This window comes from Nerophis ophidion, linkage group LG29, assembly GCF_033978795.1.
Source record: "Nerophis ophidion isolate RoL-2023_Sa linkage group LG29, RoL_Noph_v1.0, whole genome shotgun sequence".
NCBI classification, from domain to species: domain Eukaryota; kingdom Metazoa; phylum Chordata; class Actinopteri; order Syngnathiformes; family Syngnathidae; genus Nerophis; species Nerophis ophidion.
Genome location: NC_084639.1, coordinates 27,512,173 through 27,532,543, shown reverse-complemented (window position 1 = coordinate 27,532,543; position 20,371 = coordinate 27,512,173). Strand labels below are relative to the sequence as shown.

At 39.1% G+C, this 20,371-nt stretch overlaps 1 protein-coding gene across 3 annotated transcripts in view; it reads right to left on the bottom strand.

The window, feature by feature from the left end:
• glrbb (glycine receptor, beta b) overlaps positions 1-19,294 on the bottom strand; it is a 76,855-nt gene extending 57,561 nt beyond the window's left edge. Inside the window, exons 1-2 of one of the 3 annotated variants that reach the window (XM_061891825.1) lie at positions 19,011-19,294; positions 1,382-1,520 (exon numbers count right to left, since the gene is read on the bottom strand). In XM_061891825.1, coding sequence (XP_061747809.1) covers positions 1,382-1,503 — 122 coding nt within the window. In that variant the 5' untranslated portion in view covers positions 1,504-1,520; positions 19,011-19,294. The remainder of the gene's footprint in view (positions 1-1,381; positions 1,521-19,010) is intronic. The other 2 variants (XM_061891826.1, XM_061891824.1) reach the window with 2 other exon arrangements.
• Positions 19,295-20,371: the final 1,077 nt, after the last annotated feature.

Genomic DNA, 20,371 nt, shown 5'->3' with positions numbered 1-20,371 from the left:
AACACGTGGAACATGTCCATCGTTGGAAGAATCAGTCCACCTCTCAGTTGCATGGACCTGTGAGCTTTTACTGCCCCAGAACATGTTGTGTCTTTAAAGGGGAACATTATCGCAATTTCAAAAGGGTTAAAAACAATAAAAATCAGTTCCCAGTGGCTTGTTGTATTTTTTTAATTTTTTTTCTAAATTTTACCGGTCCCGGAATATCCCTAAAAAAAGCTTTAAAGTTCTTGATTTTCGCTATTTGCGATGCAACTGTCCATCTCCCTGTGACGTCATACAGTGCTGCCAATACAAACAACATGGCGGTTACCACAGCAAGATATAGTGACATTAGCTCGGATTCAGACTCGGATTTCAGCGGCTTAAGCGATTCAACAGATAACGCATGTATTGAAACAGATGGTCTGAGTATGGAGGCAGATAGCGAAAACGAAATTGAAGAAGAAATTGAAGCTATTGAGCGAATAGCTATTGATGCTATTCGGCCATAGCGTGAGTGTACCTAATGAAGTGGCCGATAGCATGGCTGCCTTATTAGCATCGCCGGTAAAATGTGCGGACCAAACGATCAGGACTTTCGCATCTTGTGACATTGGAGCAACTTAAATCTGTCGATTGGTGTTTGTTTCGCATTAAATGTGGGTATCTAGTTTCAAATGTACATACAGCTAGCGTAAACAGCATGTTAGCATCGATTAGCATAGCATGTTAGCATCGATTAGCTGGCAGTCATGCCGTGACCAAATATGTCTGATTAGCACATAAGTCAACAACATCAACAAAACTTACCTTTGTGATTTTGTTGACTGAATGGTTGCAAATGCATCTGCAGGTTATCCATACATCTCTGTGCCATGTCTGTCTTAGCATCGCCGGTCAAATGTGAAGACACTCTGGTACATTCAATGGTTGTCTGGCAGCAGATTTCTTGCCAGTGGTGCAACTTGAATCCCTCCCTGTTAGTGTTGTTACACCCTCCGACAACACACCCACGAGGCATGATGTCTCCAAGGTTCAAAAAATAGTCGAAACAACGGAAAATAACAGAGCTGAGGTGTTTGTAATGTGAAAATGAATATGGCGGGTGTGTTACCTCGGTGACGTCACGTTCTGACGTCATCGCTAAAAGATCGATAAACAGAAAGGCGTTTAATTTGCCAAAATTCACCCATTTAGAGTTCGGAAATCGGTTAAAAAAATACATGGTCTTTTTTCTGCAACATCAAGGTATATATTGACGCTTGCATAGGTTTGGTGATAATGTTCCCCAAAAAAGAACAGCTAGGAGTACGGTGATCCAAACATACAATAGGTTGGGAATGTTGGGAAATTTCCATTATCATGAAAACAATAACAAATTCTGCTGCTGTGTACTTACGATGGGCAATAAACCTGCTGCCCCTTCTTTTTCCCCTTCTTGGTTCCCTTTTCTTTGGCAGATGCTCCCTGGAGACAGAGACCGAGGAGCACCAGGAAGAAGAACAGCTGCTTGATGCCCATCCTGGAGCGAGTGGAGCCTGGGGCGTAAAAAAATAAAAACAACAATTCAAATGGATATTCTCGGGCAGGAAATCAAGATGTTTTGCAAATCATAAACTTTAATGTCTCACATGACCTGGGATGTATACCGTGTACCAGGATGTTTTGGTACCGGTTTCTAATTGGGTCAGTCCAGGAAGACCGTTAAAATACTGGACTAATGACAATGCTATCAGTATTGGTTTCATCCAGATGATCGTCGTAATTATGACACGCGGTCACATTCAGTTCCAGTGCGGCTAATAGGCACGGGTAGATGATAATCCGCTCGGAATAATCACAAATAAGGAAGCAACACCACACAAAAGTTTGTAACACACAATATTTCCTCCTAGTGTCAGGTTCAAACACCGATGACATGTATTAAATAGACAAGAAGCAAGGAATCATGCAGAGACAGGGTTCAATTTGGCTTAATGAAGAGAGACGTTTTGGGCTGTACTCTTAGTTACAGATCCAACCTATGCTCGAACATCCAGACCCACATGCTCCTCTATTTATTCGGGAGGTCCCTGGTTACATAACTGAGGCTGCTTCTGAGGGAAGGGGGGTAATTTCAGCAGCCCCTCTTAGACACATTATATGATTGTTCAGAAACGCAAAGGTGCTGACACTCGTGATATCGCCCTGTCTCTGCTTTGTCTGCGTCACGGTACTCGATGTTCTGGACGTAAACGCTGATACGAGACGACTCGCAATCTTGGATTCGCAAGTTGTCCCTTTCCACAGATAGAAAAGTACAACTTCAGCACAATTAATAATAACTGTAGCAACGACCTTTAAGCATAAGAGTTGTGTGATAACGTGCACATAATTATTCCAACACCTAGCCCCCAAAGTCACACACGATAAGTAAGCCTAAGTGTCAGTTTGAAGTGAACGCCACTTAACTTGTGACCGCCACTACCGCTCTTCATCAACCCACCCGTCCTCTAGACGATCCACTAATCCACAGGCCAATATCAATCCACTCAAAAAAGTGAATAATTTATATGATTACTAGGTGTTTTAATCTATGAAACACACACACAACACATACTTGTGTACGTACGTACATCAGTGGCTGTCAACACTGGCTTCCCGTCCGTCACTCAAATAGGTCCATGTACAACATGAACACAAATAACAATTCCTATTGTTACAAAATACACACCCACCTAACATGCCGATTAATTGCATTGATTTATATTATATAATTGTTGCAAGAAACCATGTTTAAAGGTTTGTGAATGAACATGATTACTATACATTACTATTATTTTAACTTTATTATTTTATTACTAATATTTTAAATGGAAATAGTGAGTGTAATTGTAATGAATAGAAACACATGTGTGGTCTTTACAAAATGATGACAAAACAATTGTGCAGTGCAAACACAAACAATTGTTTTGTCACAAACAGTGCTGATCAGCCTCCGCTTGGGATGGTTTCCTGCTGGCTCCGCTGTGAACGGGACTCTCGCTGCTGTGTTGGATCCGCTTTGGACTGGACTCTCGCGACTGTGTTGGATCCATTATGGATTGATCTTTCACAGTATCATGTTCTCATAGTCATCATTGTCACCGACGTCCCACTGGGTCATTATTGTCACCGATGTCCCACTGAGTGTGAGTTTTCCTTGCCCTTATGTGGGCCTACCGAGGATGTCGTAGTGGTTTGTGCAGCCCTTTGAGACACTAGTGATTTAGGGCTATATAAGTAAACATTGATTGATTGATTGAAACACAGTTGACTTGTTAAAGACATAAATAGCAAGCGTTGATAACATACTTCCCTGCTGTGAGATGTTACATGATGTTGCTGGTGCACAAACCTATGTGCTAGTAAAAATTCTAGTATAAAATGTATTGTTTGACATCTTTATTTACGCAAATTACATAAAGTATCGAAAAGAGTATCGATGAATACTGGTATAGATAAGGAATATCAATATTGGTATTAGTATCGATAATATCCTGACGATGTACATCCCCAGACATGACTACGTTGATAGTTCATGCGTGAGCTTGCACATTCCTGGGATTTTCTTTAGTTGCTACATTTTTTTATTAAAATATATAAAAGGGACAAGCGGTAGAAATTGATGGATGTATCCAGTAGATCTCCACTACTCACAGGGGTGACATTCTGAGCTCACCAACAGATAGCAAATAAGTGTGAGAGAAATAACAATGTCTGTTTCAACACAAAAGCCTGGACTATGATGCTACATCACCTATGCTCTGCCGGCTCGCTCATCCCCCTCCATGCCCTCCTGCTAGCTTGACCTTGACTTTTCCAACTTTTGTTTTTCATATTTGCATCACTATTAGATTATATTCAGCTCCCAAAGCCTCCCTATCTCTCAGTAATTGCCATTGTTCCCTCGCGATGAAGGAAGCTAACAAGTTAAATGCATCAAAGGACAATAAACTGTAGGTGTAAGCCCTAAATAGGCCTCGATCTCTTATTAAATACATATTAAATAAAAAAAATGTACAGGTACTCAACACTTATGAATGATAGCGAAAGATAACGGATACAACAGATAATATTTGTGTTACGGTCTTTTCTTAATGGTGGTTGCCAGTCTTGTGCTACAACCATTTAATGGTGATCAAGCACGTTAGTGATGTGCAGGTCGATACTGGCAGAACCAGATCTCTATGCTCTAATATCGACCCTCAAATCAAAATATCAATACTTTTGCTATTTAAGTTACTTGAGATAATGTCTACTATTAACAGGAACATTTTGTAAAGTAACTCGACCATTGAGATCTTGTCTAAATAAAATGCTATTAGTGGGAACTACCGTATTCTTCGGACCACAAGTCGCACTTTTTTTCATAGTTTGGCCGGGGATGTGACTTATACTCAGGAGCGACTTATGTGTGAAATTATTAACACATTACCGTAAAATATAAAATAAGATTATTTATCTCATTCACGTAAGAGACTAGACGTATAAGATTTCATGGGATTTATGGATTAGGAGTGAGAGATAGTTTGGTAAAGGTATAGCATGTTCTATATGTTATAGTTATTTGAATGACTCTTACCATAATATGTTAGGTTAACATAGCAGTTGCTTATTTATGCCTCATATAACCTACACTTATTCAGCCTGTTGTTCACTATTCTTTATTTATTTTAAACTGCCTTTCAAATGTCTATTCTTGGTGTTGGCTTTTATCAAATACATTTCCCCCCAAAACGCGACTTATACTCCAGTGCGACTTATATGTGTTTATTTCCTTCTTTGTTATGCATTTTCCTCAGGTGCGACTTATACTCCAGAGTGACTTATACTCCGAAAAATACCGTACTTTTTCTTCTGCCCAGGTAAGTGTGTAATGTGCTCGACCATGCAGTCTGTGTTGAAACAATATATATTTACAGTATATGACACTATACTAAAATAACATGGGCAAAAAAGTCTTGATTTAGTCAGGCAAGGTGTCCTAAATAATTGATTATCTGAGTTTGTGATTCTTAAACTGTGGTACGCCAAAGAAGTCCGTAAATATATACTGTTTATGGAGTATCATTGTTGATATTTGTGCATTGTGGCCAAAAACATGAAATACACCTGTATATAAATACACACTGCCTTGTTTTTAATGAATACTTAGGTCTACTACACTGATGTACTTTAGGTCATTATGGTGGTACTTGGAGGACCAAGTGTTTTCTGAGGTGGTATTTGGTGGAAAAAAGTTGAACTAACCACTGATCTGGGTGTCAAAAAATGATACACAGCAATTGCAATAAAACAGCCTTTGTTGAACTCTATTTCTTTAAGAAAATGACTGGCAATTAAAATGAGATACTCGGTATTATAAAACAGCAAGTGTATGTATCATTGTATTGTAGGCTATGTGGAGACACTGCATACAGAGAAAATAAATGATATTCAGTGCAGAATAACCCTATTGTTTGTTTCGCTCTACCATTTTAAACCATTTGAAGATTATTCCTCAAGAGCAGCAACAACTGAAATGCACTACTTTTTAAATTTTACCTGACATATTAAATATAATTTCTCAAATTATCAATGTTGGATGGGTATCACCAAATCAGCCTGAATTTTACTCTGTTTTGGTTCAGAAAGAAGATCCGTGGTACATCACCAGACTGCATAATCCACTGCTTGCCTGTTGCCCGGACCATTTATGATACATTTGTATTTTGTGTTAACTTTTCAGCAAGTATTGAGGCTGGATTGTGACAAAGTTGATTGCAGAAGCTATAATGGTGCGTCCGTAGGTACAGTCGTAGTCAAAAGTTTACATATACCGTATTTTTCGGATTATAAGTGGCTCCTGAATGCATAATAAAGAAGGAAAAAACATAAACGGGTTGAATAAGTGTAGGTTATATGAGGCATAAATAAGCAACTGCTATGTTAACCTAACATATTATGGTAAGAGTCATTCAAATAACTATAACATATAGAACATGCTATACCTTTACCAAACTATCTCTCACTCCTAATCCATAAATCCCATGAAATCTTCTTCCTCGATGTCGCTTCTAAACAACTCTGCCAACTCCAAAGGTATGCGCCGCTTCCTCTTGTCCTTTTCTGCTGCATATTTCACTACATCCAGCTTGTAATCTGCACTACATGATTTCCTTTGCAACGCCATTTTTGTTCATCCCTTCTCAGTTTTTATAAGCTACCGCCAACAAGGAAATTATCCATTTTAATAGCTACGGCAGCTATTAAAATGACCCATGACCCACAATGCACTTCTGCTATGACCCTCCCCCGCCGAATTCTTATTGGTTGACGTGTGTGTGACGATTGCTGACATTTTCTTTGTCTCTTCCGCGAATAAAATAAATAATATCATTTAATATTTTACGGTAATGTGTTAATAATTTCACACATAAGTCGCACCCCCGGCCAAACTGTGAAAAAAACTGCGACTTACAATCTGAAAAGTGCTCAGAGAGTATGGGGTATCGGACTGTCTTATTGTGGCGGTCCGCTCCCTCTATGATCAGTGTCAGAGCTTGGTCCGCATTGCCGGCAGTAAGTCGGACACGTTTCCAGTGAGGGTTGGACTCCGCCAAGGCTGTCCTTTGTCACCGATTCTGTTCATAACTTTTATGGACAGAATTTCTAGGCGCAGTCAAGGCGTTGAGGGGTTCCGGTTTGGTGGCCACGGGATTAGGTCTCTGCTTTTTGCAGATGATGTGGTCCTGATGGCTTCATCTGGCCGGGATCTTCAGCTCTCACTGGATCGGTTCGCAGCCGAGTGTGAAGCGACCGGAATGAGAATCAGCACCTCCAAGTCCGAGTCCATGGTTCTCGCCCGGAAAAGGGTGGAATGCCATCTCCGGGTTGGGGAGGAGACCCTGCCCCAAGTGGAGGAGTTCAAGTACCTAGGAGTCTTGTTCACGAGTGAGGGAAGAGTGGATGGTGAGATCGACAGGCGGATCGGTGCGGCGTCTTCAGTAATGCGGACGTTGTATCGATCCGTTGTGGTGAAGAAGGAGCTGAGCCGGAAGGCAAAGCTCTCAATTTACCGGTCGATCTACGTTCCCGTCCTCACCTATGGTCATGAACTTTGGGTCATGACCGAAAGGATAAGATCACGGGTACAAGCGGCCCAAATGAGTTTCCTCCGCCGTGTGGCGGGTCTCTCCCTTAGAGATAGGGTGAGAAGCTCTGCCATCCGGGAGGAACTCAACGTAAAGCCGCTGCTCCTTCACATGGAGGGGAGCCAGATGAGGTGGTTCGGGCATCTGGTCAGGATGCCACCCAAACGCCTCCCTAGGGAGGTGTTTAGGGCACGTCCAGCCGGTAGGAGGCCACGGGGAAGACCCAGGACACGTTGGGAAGACTATGTCTCCCGGCTGGCCTGGGAACGCCTCGGGATCCCCCGGGAAGAGCTAGACGAAGTGGCTGGGGAGAGGGAAGTCTGGGCTTCCCTGCTTAGGCTGTTGCCCCTGCGACCCGACCTCGGATAAGCGGAAGATGATGGATGGATGGATGGACGGTGCTTGATGCCAATCATTTCTACAACCCTTATTTTGTTGTGATGTAGTGATTGGAGCACATACTTGTTGCTCACAAAAAACATTCATGAAGTTTGCTTCTTTTATGAATTTATTATGGCTCTACTGAAAATGTGAGGGTCAAAAGTATACATACAGCAATGTTAATATTTGCTTACATGTCCCTTGGCAAGTTTCACTGCAATAAGGCCCTTTCCTCAGAACTTTCCTCCAGAAGGTCTTATCTTTGTCAATGTGATGTCAGATGAACCAAAAATTGAGCTGTTTGGCCACAATACCCAGCAATATGTTTGGAGGAGAGAAGGTGAGGCCTTTAATCCCAGGAACACCATCCTTACAGTCAAGCATGGTGGTGGTAGTATTATGCTCTGAGCCTGTTTTGCTGCCAATGGAACTGGTACTTTACAGAGAGTAAATGGGACAATGAAAAAGGAGGATTACCTCCAAATTGTTCAGGACAAGCTAAAATCATCAGCCCGGAGTTTGGGTCTTGGGCGCAGTTGGGTGTTCCAACAGGACAATGACCCCAAACACACCTCAAAAGTGGTAAAGGAATGGCTAAATAAATAAATAAATGATAAATGGGTTGTACTTGTATAGCGCTTTTCTACCTTCAAGGTACTCAAAGCGCTTTGAAACTGCTTCCACATTTACACACATATTGACACTACTTCCACATTCACACACATTCACACACTGATGGAGGGAGCTGCCATGCAAGGCGCCAACCAGCACCCATCAGGAGCAAGGGTGAAGTGTCTTGCTCAGGACACAACGGACGTGACAAGGTTGGTTCTAGGTGGAATTTGAACCAGTGACCCTCGGGTTGCGCACGGCCACTCTTCCACTGTGCCACGCCATCCCTAATCAGGCTAGAATGAAGGTTTTGGAATGGCCTTCCCAAAGTCCTGACTTAAAGGTGTGGATAATGCTGAAGAAACAAGTCCATGTCAGAAAAGCAACACATTTAGCTGAACTGCAGCAATTTTGTGGTGAAAAATGTAAGTAGAAGCTTGTAGATGGCTACCAAAAGCGCCTTATTGCAGTGAAAGTTGCCAAGGGACATGTAAGCAAATATTAACATTGCTGTATGTATACTTTTGACCCTCACATTTTCAGTAGAGCCACAATAAATTCATTAAAAAAAGCAAACTTCATGAATGTTTTTTGTGAGCAAAAAGTATGTGCTCCAATCACTACATCACAACAAAATAAGAGTTGTAGAAATGATTGGAAACTCAAGACAGCCATGACATCATGTTCTTTACAAGTGTATGTACACTTTTGACCACCGCTGTACATAGCGTTCCGCCGTCTTGCACTGACATGGCGTTCCGTGGTACATGTTTGCTTTGTATTGTAATTTGCAGGTGGTCCACTGTATTTCTATGTAGTAGAGAACTGGACTTTTGGCATTTTAAATGACAGACTTCCCAGGAGAGGACTACCTAAAGGGCGCAGTGATCAAAGTGACGAGGCAGGACTACCTAAAAGGCGCAGTGATCAAAGTGACGAGCATAAAACCAATCAGTTGAGGACTGTGACTGACTCATGTATCGCAACTCGTCTTGGCCAAAGTGACCTCCAAGGACTCAAATTAGCGTCCATTTGGAGGACTTCCATGCTGCTGCACCACGTGTTCACCATACATCCTCACTGCTCTTTAGTACACAAACATATTCAGTGTCATAGCAGCCATAAATCAGCTTCCACCAGCCTGAGTGACCACGTGATGCATTTATCGTAGCATCACATTGACCTTTAAATGTGCAGGATAGAAAGGCTGCAGACAAACCTCTCCTCACTGTGCTCAAGCATCCCGTACATTAAGTCAAGCAGTCTATTGTCTCCACGGACTCTCTCGGCCCGGCTCTTCTCCGGCTCGTTTATCATCGTATTCATAAGGAGACTCGCCGCCATTGGCCTGTTGAGCACCTTTTACTGTGTAGCCCTTGCAAGGTCAACACTGGTTCATTAATTAGGACATTTAAAAATGTGAAGTGAATTATATTTATATAGCGCTTTTTCTCTAGTGACTCAAAGCGCTTTACATAGTGAAACCCAATATCTAAGTTACATTCAAACCAGTGTGGGTGGCACTGGGAGCAGGTGGGTAAAGTGTCTTGCCCAAGAACACAACGGCAGTGACTAGGATGGCTGAAGCGGGAATCGAACCTCCAACCCTCAAGTTGCTGGCACGGCCACTCTACCAACCGAGCTAAACCGCCCGGTTTAGTGTACTGTACACGCAAAATAAATCCTAGATTGGAGTCAAACTGCAAAGATGTGTTGTTTGGCCCACGCATGACATTGAGTTTTCCTTGCCCTTGTGTGGGTTCTTCCGAGGATGTTGTAGTCGTAATGATTTGTGCAGTCCTTTGAGACATTTGTGATTTGGGGCTATATAAATAAACATTGATTGATTGATTGATTGATGACCTATCCCCTAGCAACATGGGAAATAATCGAGTAGCTTTGCATGACTTTAATGTGACATTAAGTGTGCCTTATAGCCCGGAAAATACGGTAAATGTTGATGATGTGCATTTATTTGAAAAAAAGAATGAAGGTTATGGCAAGCAGAAACAGTTTGTTGTATTTGGATTATTTTCCAGAAGAGGCACACTGAGTATTTCATCCAAGTACCTATTAACTTAAAAATATAATTGATAGATGAACTCAATTAGTAAAACTAATTGATAGCTACAACCCATTGTAACATCCATATTCTAAACTCAACATTTTTACTTCACTGAGTAATAAGAACATAATTTTGTGAATGGAAGGATTTCAGGTCAGATTGTTCAAATGGTCAAATAGTTGAGTTTATTTATCTTATTCTATAATCCCGCCATCATCAGACGACCAAATAATCTCCCAATCTAAGGATCTTCATCTGCCGCCATGTTCGGCTGGCCCCGGTAATAAAGCACAGTTAATAAACGAGTGGAACAAATTGTTAAACGTTAACGGACATGCCTGCCAGGCTGCCAGCTTGTAGAATCTCCGGAGACGGATCCTTCAAACTGACTTTGCCGGCGGCTAAAGTCTTCTTTCCTGCTAACAACAACCAAGATGGGCCTGGATGTCTTTGCTGTGGTCAGCACTGAAGTGGAGACGTGTGTGTGTGTGTGTGTCGCGTAAGATGTGCGGATATTTTACTGTTTCTTGTTGGACCGACTTCTACTGTTGAGGTGTGCATCTCTGAACGGGTACACATTGGTGCGGATGCAAATGAAGACGAAGAGTTATACTTGTTGTGGTTTGTGACGGCACGGCTACATAATAAAGTAAATATACTCGTCTATATGTACCATCATTTCCAGACTATAAGGCGCACTTAATCCTTTTTTCCCTCAAAACTCAAAAGTGTGCCTTATAACCCGGTGCACCTAGTGTAAGGAATAAGTTTGGTTGCGCTTACCCAACTCGAAACTATTTTTTTTGGTACATGGTGTAATCATAAGTGTGACCAGTAGATGGCAATCAAACATAAGAGATAAGTGTCACCTGCACCGTTTGATGTGCTTCAACGTAGGAGTATTATTATGGAGTGTGTATAAGGTAAGACATTATCTGGCGTTTTGTTTTGCAATATTATGCAATAGCAACTTTTCTTACCTTCTGGTACCTGCTGATCTGTATTTGGGATCTACATAAATGCACCATTGTAGTCCATGCAGACACCGTAGTTGATAAGCTTCCTCTTTTTCTCTACCTTCTTGTTATGTGACATTCATCCTCCACTGTTGCCATTTCTAATATAAAGTAGTGTAAAGTTCTTACTTACATCTGTCAGTAAACTCGCCATGAAAGCGCTAAAACATACCGGTGTAGTGAGTTTACATTATTTACCCAAGGAACTTTAGTTAATAGAGAGTTCCGGTCGGACAGTTTTTCACGGGACACATTTCCGATGTGGTTGTTTCGGGGATGCTGCTCCTTTATTGATTGAAGTAAAGTCTGAATGTCATTAAAACAGTTAGCAACATCTTTTGACACTTCTTCCACTCTCGTCCTTGCACGCTACACCGCTACAACAAAGATAACCGGGAGAAGACACTGTCAAAGTGGAGGCACGTAAATAAGATCGCCCACAAAACGGCACATCCGGAAGAGACTGTCACAAAGTGGCTTGAAGATGATGTTTAAAACATCATCAATGCAACATTTTGAGCCAAGAACCATTATTACATGCTTTGTAGACCACAAGGAATATATTTTACATTTACAAAAAATAATAATGATATAACTCCTTTAATGCGCCCTATAATCCAGTGCGCCTTATGTATGAAAAAAGATAAAAAATAGACCATTCATCGGCAGTGCGCCTTATAAATCCGGTGCGCCCTATGGTCCGGAAAATACGGTACATGTTGTGTATTTGAAAGCATGCTATGCTTAGTGTGTCAGCTAATAGCACAACTTGCACCAACTTTATACAACTTTATACAACTTTATACAACTTTACACAATGGCTGACCAATGTTGTTGCATTATGTGAATTGGTATTGTTAATGTCTTATTAATAGAAACATCTAGACATATAAAAGAAAGGCATCTGTTAAGTCGGGTTGTTTGGTACACCGCGCCTAATAAAGTACAGCGGTACTAATTAATTAAAAAAGGTATAATGCTACCTTTGAAAAATACCAGTACTTTTTTTCTTTCTTTCTGGACATAGAAAAAACAGGAACAGTGTGGAGACAGAAGTGGAAGAATGGAAGCATTTCAGCTTTAAAACTAATAATAAAGGTGAAGCTTTAAACGCTGAGGTGCTGCACTATGAGTGGTGCTTTAAAACATAGCTAGCTAGCGGCTCTTCGCAATGTTTTGGCTACTTCTAAATCAACAATTCTTGTCTCCATGGCGACAAGTATCGGTACCGGTACTTCATAGTAACATGTAATATTTATGTATTTTGCATTAATTTCACAGACGCATCACAACGTTCGCATTTTCCTTTAACAACATTGATGACAAATACAGACTTCATGAGAGACGACAAAATATTAAAACAAACACTTCCTGTACAATGTCTGCTCTCACAAACTTGCAGTAATAAACATTTGTTTAATGTACCGTAACATTTTTTTTTGTTAAAATAAAGCCAATAGGGCAATTTTTTGTGGTCCCTTTTATTTAGAAAAGTACCGAAAAATATCGAAATAATTTGGGTATTGGTACCGCTAATTCATACTAACATGTTATATTTACGTATTTTGCATTAATTTCACAGATGCATCACAACGTTAGTTTTCCTTTAACAACACCGACGATTAATACAGACTTCATGAGAGACAACAACATATTAAAACAAACACTTCCTGTACGATGTCTGCTCTAACAAACTTGCAATAATAAACATATGTTTAATGTATTGTGAGATTTTTCTGTTAAAACAAAGCCAATAAAGTCAATATTTTGTGCTCCCCTTTATTTAGAAAAGTATTGAAAAGTATCAAAAAGTATCAAAATAATTTTGGTATTGGTAATTTACAATAACATGTAATAATTACATATTTTGCATTAATTTCACAGACGCATCACAACGTTCGCATTTTCCTTTAACAACATTGATGACGAATACAAACTTCATGAGGGACGACAAAATATTAAAACAAACACTTCCTGTACAATGTCTGCTCTCACAAACTTGCAATAATAAACATATGTTTAATGTACCGTAACATGTTTTTTTGTTAAAATAAAGCCAATAGGGCAATTTTTTGTGGTCCCTTTTATTTTGAAAAGTACCGAAAAATATCTAAATAATTTGGGTATCGGTACCGCTAATTCATACTAACATGTAATATTTACGTATTTTGCATTAATTTCACAGACGCATCACAAAGTTAATTTTCCTTTAACAACACCGACAATTAATACAGACTTCATGAGAGACAACAACATATTAAAACAAACACTTCCTGTACAATGTCTGCTCTCACAAACTTGCAATAATAAACATTTGTTTAATGTACCATAACATTTTTTTTTGTTAAAATAAAGCCAATAGGGCAATTTTTTGTGGTCCCCTTTATTTAGAAAAGTATTGAAAAGTATCAAAAAGTATCGAAATAATTTTGGTACCGCTAATTCATAACAACATGTAATATTTACGTTTGTTGCATTCATTTCACAGACGCATCACAACGTTAGTTTTCCTTTAACAACACCGACGATTAATACAGACTTCATGAGAGACAACAACATATTAAAACAAACACTTCCTGTACAATGTCTGCTCTCACAAACTTGCAATAATAAACATATGTTTAATGTACCGTAAGATTTTTTTGTCAAAACAAAGCCAATTATGCCATATTTTGTGGTCCCCTTTATTTAGAAAAGTATTGAAAAGTATCAAAAACTATCGAAATAATTTTGGTATCGGTAATTTATAATAACATGTAATATTTACATATGTTGCATTAATTTCACAGACGCATCACAACGTTGACTTTTTCCTTTGACAACATTGATGACGAACACAGACTTCATGAGAGACGACAAAATATTAAAACAAACACTTCCTGTACACGTAGCGACTTGTCCAGGGTGTACACCGCCTTCTGCCCGATTGTAGCTGAGATAGGCGCCAGCGCCCCCCGTGAACCCAAAAGGGAATAAGCGGTAGAAAATGAATGGATGGCACTTCCTGTACAATGTCTGCTCTCACAAACTTGCAATAATAAACATGTGTTTAATGTACCGTATGATTTTTTTTTTTTGTTAAAATAAAGCCAATAGGGCATTGTTTGTGGTCCCTTGTATTTAGAAAAGTACCCAAAAATATCGAAATAATTTGGGTATCGGTTATTCATAATAACATGTAATATGTACGTATTTTGAATTAATTTCACAGACGCATCACAACGTTAGTTTTCCTTTAACAACACCGACGATTAATACAGACTTCATGAGAGACAAAAACTTATTAAAACAAACACTTCCTGTACGATGTCTGCTTGCAATAATAAACACGATTAACGCACCGTAAGATTTTTTTTGTTAAAATAAAGCCAATAGGGCAATTTTTTTGTGGTCCCCTTTGTTTAGAAAAGTATTGAAAAGTATAAAAAATAATCGAAATAATTTTGGTACCGCTAATTCATAACAACATGTAATATTTACGTATTTTGCATTTATTTCACAGATGCATCACAACGTTGGCTTCTTTCTTTAACAACACCGACGATTAATACAGACTTCTTGAGAGACGAGAAAATATTAAAACAAACACTTCCTGTACAATGTCTGCTCTCACAAACTTGCAATAATAAACATTTGTTTAATGTACCGTAACATTTTTTTTGTTAAAATAAAGCCAATAGGGCAATTTTTTGTGGTCCCCTTTATTTAGAAATGTATTGAAAAGTATCAAAAACTATCGAAATAATTTTGGTATCGGTAATTTATAATAACATGTAATATTGACATATGTTGCATTAATTTCACAGACGCATCACAACGTTCGCATTTTCCTTTGACAACATTGATGATGAATACAAACTTCATGAGAGACGACAAAATATTAAAACAAACACTTCCTGTACAATGTCTGCTCTCACAAACTTGCAATAATAAACATTTGTTTAATGTACCGATACATTTTTTTTTGTTAAAATAAAGCCAATAGGGCAATTTTTTGTGGTCCCTTTTATTTTGAAAAGTACCGAAAAATATCTAAATAATTTGGGTATTGGTACCGCTAATTCATACTAACATGTTATATTTACGTATTTTGCATTCATTTCACAGACGCATCACAACGTTAGTTTTCCTTTAACAACACCGACGATTAATACAAACTTCATGAGAGACAACAACATATTAAAACAAACACTTCCTGTACAATGTCTGCTTGCAATAATAAACACGATTAACGCACCGTAAGATTTTTTTTGTTAAAATAAAGCCAATAGGGCAATTTTTTTGTGGTCCCCTTTGTTTAGAAAAGTATTGAAAAGTATCAAAAATAATCGAAATAATTTTGGTACCGCTAATTCATAACAACATGTAATATTTACGTATTTTGCATTTATTTCACAGATGCATCACAACGTTGGCTTCTTTCTTTAACAACACCGACGATTAATACAGACTTCATGAGAGACAACAACATATTAAAACAAACACTTCCTGTACGATGTCTGCTCTCACAAACTTGCAATAATAAACATGTGTTTAATGCACCGCAACATTTTTTTTGTTAAAAAAAAAGCCAAGAGGGCAATTTTTTGTGGTCCCTTTTATTTAGAAAAGTACCAAAAAATATCGAAATAATTTGGTTATCGGTACCAATAATTCATAATAACATGTAATATTTACGTTTGTTGCATTCATTTCACAGACGCATCACAACGTTAGTTTTCCTTTAACAACACCGACGATTAATACAAACTTCATGAGAGACAACAACATATTAAAACAAACACTTCCTGTACAATGTCTGCTTGCAATAATAAACACGATTAACGCACCGTAAGATTTTTTTTGTTAAAATAAAGCCAATAGGGCAATTTTTTTGTGGTCCCCTTTGTTTAGAAAAGTATTGAAAAGTATCAAAAATAATCGAAATAATTTTGGTACCGCTAATTCATAACAACATGTAATATTTACGTATTTTGCATTTATTTCACAGATGCCTCACAACGTTGGCTTCTTTCTTTAACAACACCGACGATTAATACAGACTTCATGAGAGACAACAACATATTAAAACAAACACTTCCTGTACGATGTCTGCTCTCACAAACTTGCAATAATAAACATGTGTTTAATGCACCGCAACATTTTTTTTGTTAAAAAAAAAGCCAAGAGGGCAATTTTTTGTGGTCCCTTTTATTTAGAAAAGTACCAAAAAATATCGAAATAATTTGGTTATCGGTACCAATAATTCATAATAACATGTAATATTTACGTTTGTTGCATTCATTTCACAGACGCATCACAACGTTAGTTTTCCTTTAACAACACCGACGATTAATACAAACTTCATGAGAGACAACAACATATTCAAACAAACACTTCCTGTACGATGTCTGCTCTCACAAACTTGCAATAATAAACATTTGTTTAATGTTCCGTAAGATTTTTTGGGTTAAAATAAAGCAAATAATGCAATTTTGCATGGTCCCCTTTATTTAGAAAAGTATCCAAAAGTACCAAAATATTGGTATCAGGACGACACTACGTCTATATAGTCCTACAATATGAAGTCCATTTGAGCACTTACACATTTCCTTTTAGTGCTGGCTACGACTATTTCTTCTTTTGTTTTGTTTGTACTTTGTTTGTACTTTAAAAGCCACACAAATTGTGTAGCATTTCATCCAGGAAAACTCTACAATGGTCAGATAGTATCACACTAATGCACTATTATTTGCTCTAAATGGCACTTTATGATTTTGTTAAACCTGGTGTCCTTGTTATATTTTTTGCTTTGAAAAATGTTCTTGTGAGAGAATTGCAAACAGCCCCTTGAGGTGATTTGTCTTCAGTACTGAAGTCATCCATTAGCTTTGTATTTCATGCATTGATGACACATAATAAGGGAGCTGTGATGAATGAAGTTCATTTTCTAAAATATAGGTCACACATGTCTCTATTGCAGTTACGGTGGAATGTGTGCCAATAGTGCAGGGGTCGGCAACCCAAAATTTTGAAAGATCCATTCTGGGCCAAAATAAAAATACAAATCTACCAGGAGCCGCAAAAATGTAAACGCCTATAAGTCAGGGGTCGGGAACCTTTTTGGCTGAGGGAGCCAAAAAGCCAAATATTTTGAAATATATTTCCGTAAGAGCCATATGATATTTTTTTTTAACACTGAACACAGCTAAACACGTGCGTTTTAAAGTAAAACCAACATTTCTAGAGTATAATAGGTCTATTATTCTTTGTAATAACATTGTTATTCTGAAGCTAACTGTGGAGGGGGCGTGGCCTCTGGGCCTGCAGCGACAGGTGTGTAGATGGCCCACCTGGGCCTTGTTGTTTAATCAACTGTCGCTCTGTTACAAGCAGCAGCCAGGAGGAGAGATGGGGTTTGGGCTGGAAATACAATTGCTGGAAAACAACTGAAAGATTTATTCAAAAATAAAACAATATTGTAACCCTGAAACAGGCTCTCATGTCGGTGCTTCGGGGGTCTGAAGAACCCCCAGGAGGGCAAGCGCCACACTAACCAATAATAAATAAATAACGTCTTACCATCGACGCAACTTCTTGAACAGGTGCGGTAGAAAACGGATGGACGGATTAAAAATGCATGAGAATAATTTATATTTTGAACATTATTTTTAACACTGTGATTACAAGTGGAATTATTCATTACTTATCCTGTTAAGCAACGTCAGCACAGACTTTTGTGGGTTCTAATAATAATAATAATAATAGATTTTATTTGTAAAGAGCACTTTACGTTGAGCCATCAACCTCAAAGTGCCACAGTGTAAAAAAATAGTAATAAAAATAAATACAATATAAAACTAGAAACAGCCCAAAGGCTACAACCAGCATGTATGTCTATAGAAAGGCTTTTTTTTTAAAGATGGGTTTTTAAGCCTTTTTTAAAAGCATCCACAGTCTGAGGTGCCCTCAGGTGGTCAGGGAGAGCGTTCCACAGACTGGGAGCAGCGGAGCAGAAGGCTTCCGAGGATGTTGTAGTCGTAATGATTTGTGCAGTCCTTTGAGACATGTGTGATTTGGGGCTATATAAATAAACATTGATTGATTGATTTATCTGAGAGCCAGATGCAGTCATCAAAAGAGCCACATCTGGCTCTAGAGCCATAGGTTCCCTACCCCTGCTCTAAGTGTTACATTAGGCTTTTACATCACATGATGTGTCTATGTTAGCTATATTGGCCTGACCACAGAACTTTCTTCAAGAAGTTCTTATATTTGTTCATGTGGTGTCAGATGAAACAAAAATGAAACTGTTTGGCCACAGTACCCAGCAACATGTTTGGAGGAGAAAAGGTGAGGCCTTTAATCCCAGGAACACCATACCTACAGTCAAGCATGGTGGTGGTAGTATTATGATCTGGGCCTGTTTTGCTGGCAAAAGACAGAGTAAATGGGACCATGAAAAAGGAGGATCTTTTGACCCAGCAGATGTGCTCACATTTTCAGTAGAGCCATAATAAATTCATAAAAGAAGCAAACTTCAAGAACGTTTTTTGTGAGCAACAAGTAAAACTAAGAGTTGGCGGGTCAAGACATCCGTGACGTGACGTTCTTCACAAGTGACCACGACTGCACGTCACCATCCTCCAGGGCGAGGAGCCACTTCTTGCCAGGCGTGTGCAGGTGTGCCTGATTGCAGAGCCCACGCCAGAAGGGACTGTGGCTTGCTGGCGTGCACCGAGCACAGCTGCATTGGCGTGACAGCATCGTGGACGGCGACACGCACAAACACGCATTATTGAGGCGGGTGGTCTACGTCACCTGTCAGACGCGGTAGAAACTCCCCCTCCGGTGAAAGCTAGCCGTGCTGCTCGTCGTTAACGGCACCTTCCGGACCTTGCCATCCTCCTTCCTTCCTTCCCGCCTTGCCTCCGTCCACGCCGCGTCGAAGCTTTCTTCCGTGGGCCGCTTAGAGCGCCGTCACGTCGCGGCAGCGAGGCGTCATGTCTGCGGCGGCTGTTGTTGATGTTATCGCCTCTGCTCCAGCGGCGCCAAGATGGAGGCTCGGCACCTGTCATGCAACATGCGCAGTAGGGGCTGCGCAGGAGGTCAGCACCACGGAGAGCGCACGCTCTTCGCCCCGCCCACCAACCGCTGTTTGAAAAAAAGAAAAAGGGCGTCACGTGACCCGACGCTAATTATGGATGCACTTCCGGGCTTCGAGTGTATTATAATGGATGACGTAGGAGGAGAAGCACTTATTTAAAGGATTATAAATGATTGACTAATGTTTGTCATGCTGGCTTACATTGAAAGGAAACAAATAAAAAATACATGTTGCATACATTCAAGAAGGCTTATTTATTTATTTCATTTATTTTTTTATTTATCTCCTTCATTGATGTGCATCTTTGATCGATACACAATTATGCCTCAATTATACAATTTTAAATTCACACAACAATGCCTGAGAAGGAGCAGGATGAAGAAACATTTTGTTATGTTCCTGCCCTCTTTGACATAACAGTAGACGTGCTTCATGGATATCATATAAAAGTGGTTCTCAAATGGGGGCACTTGAAGGTATGCCAAGGGGTACGTGAGATTTTTTTTAAATATTCTAAAAATAGCAACAATTAATAAATCCTTTATATATTTATTGAATAATACTTCAACAACATATGAATGTAAGTTCATAAAGTGTGAAAAGAAATGCAACAATGCAATATTCAGTGTTGACAGCTAGATTTTTTGTGGACATGTTCCATAAATATTGATGTTAAAGATTTATTTTTTTCAATGCAATCCAATCCACTTTATTTATGTCGCACATTTAAACAACAAGAACGTTTCCAAAGTGCTGCACAGCCATGTTAAAAACAATATTAAAAAAACAATACTATGCCCCACCAATGACTGAATAAAAACAAAAAATAAATAAATATAAAACCAATATAAAAAACAATATAAAAATAAATATGATTAAAAACAATTTTCAAGGGTAAAATCAATTAAAACAGTAAAATAGTAATCAAAGTGTATACAAACCACAGAGGACAACAGAGGACAGAGGACAACACAACTCACGTAGTGTTAAAAGCCAAAGAATAAAAGACGAGACTTAAAACACTCCACTGTGGAAGCAGTTTAAGTTGATGATTACTTCTATGTGGAGAAATCTG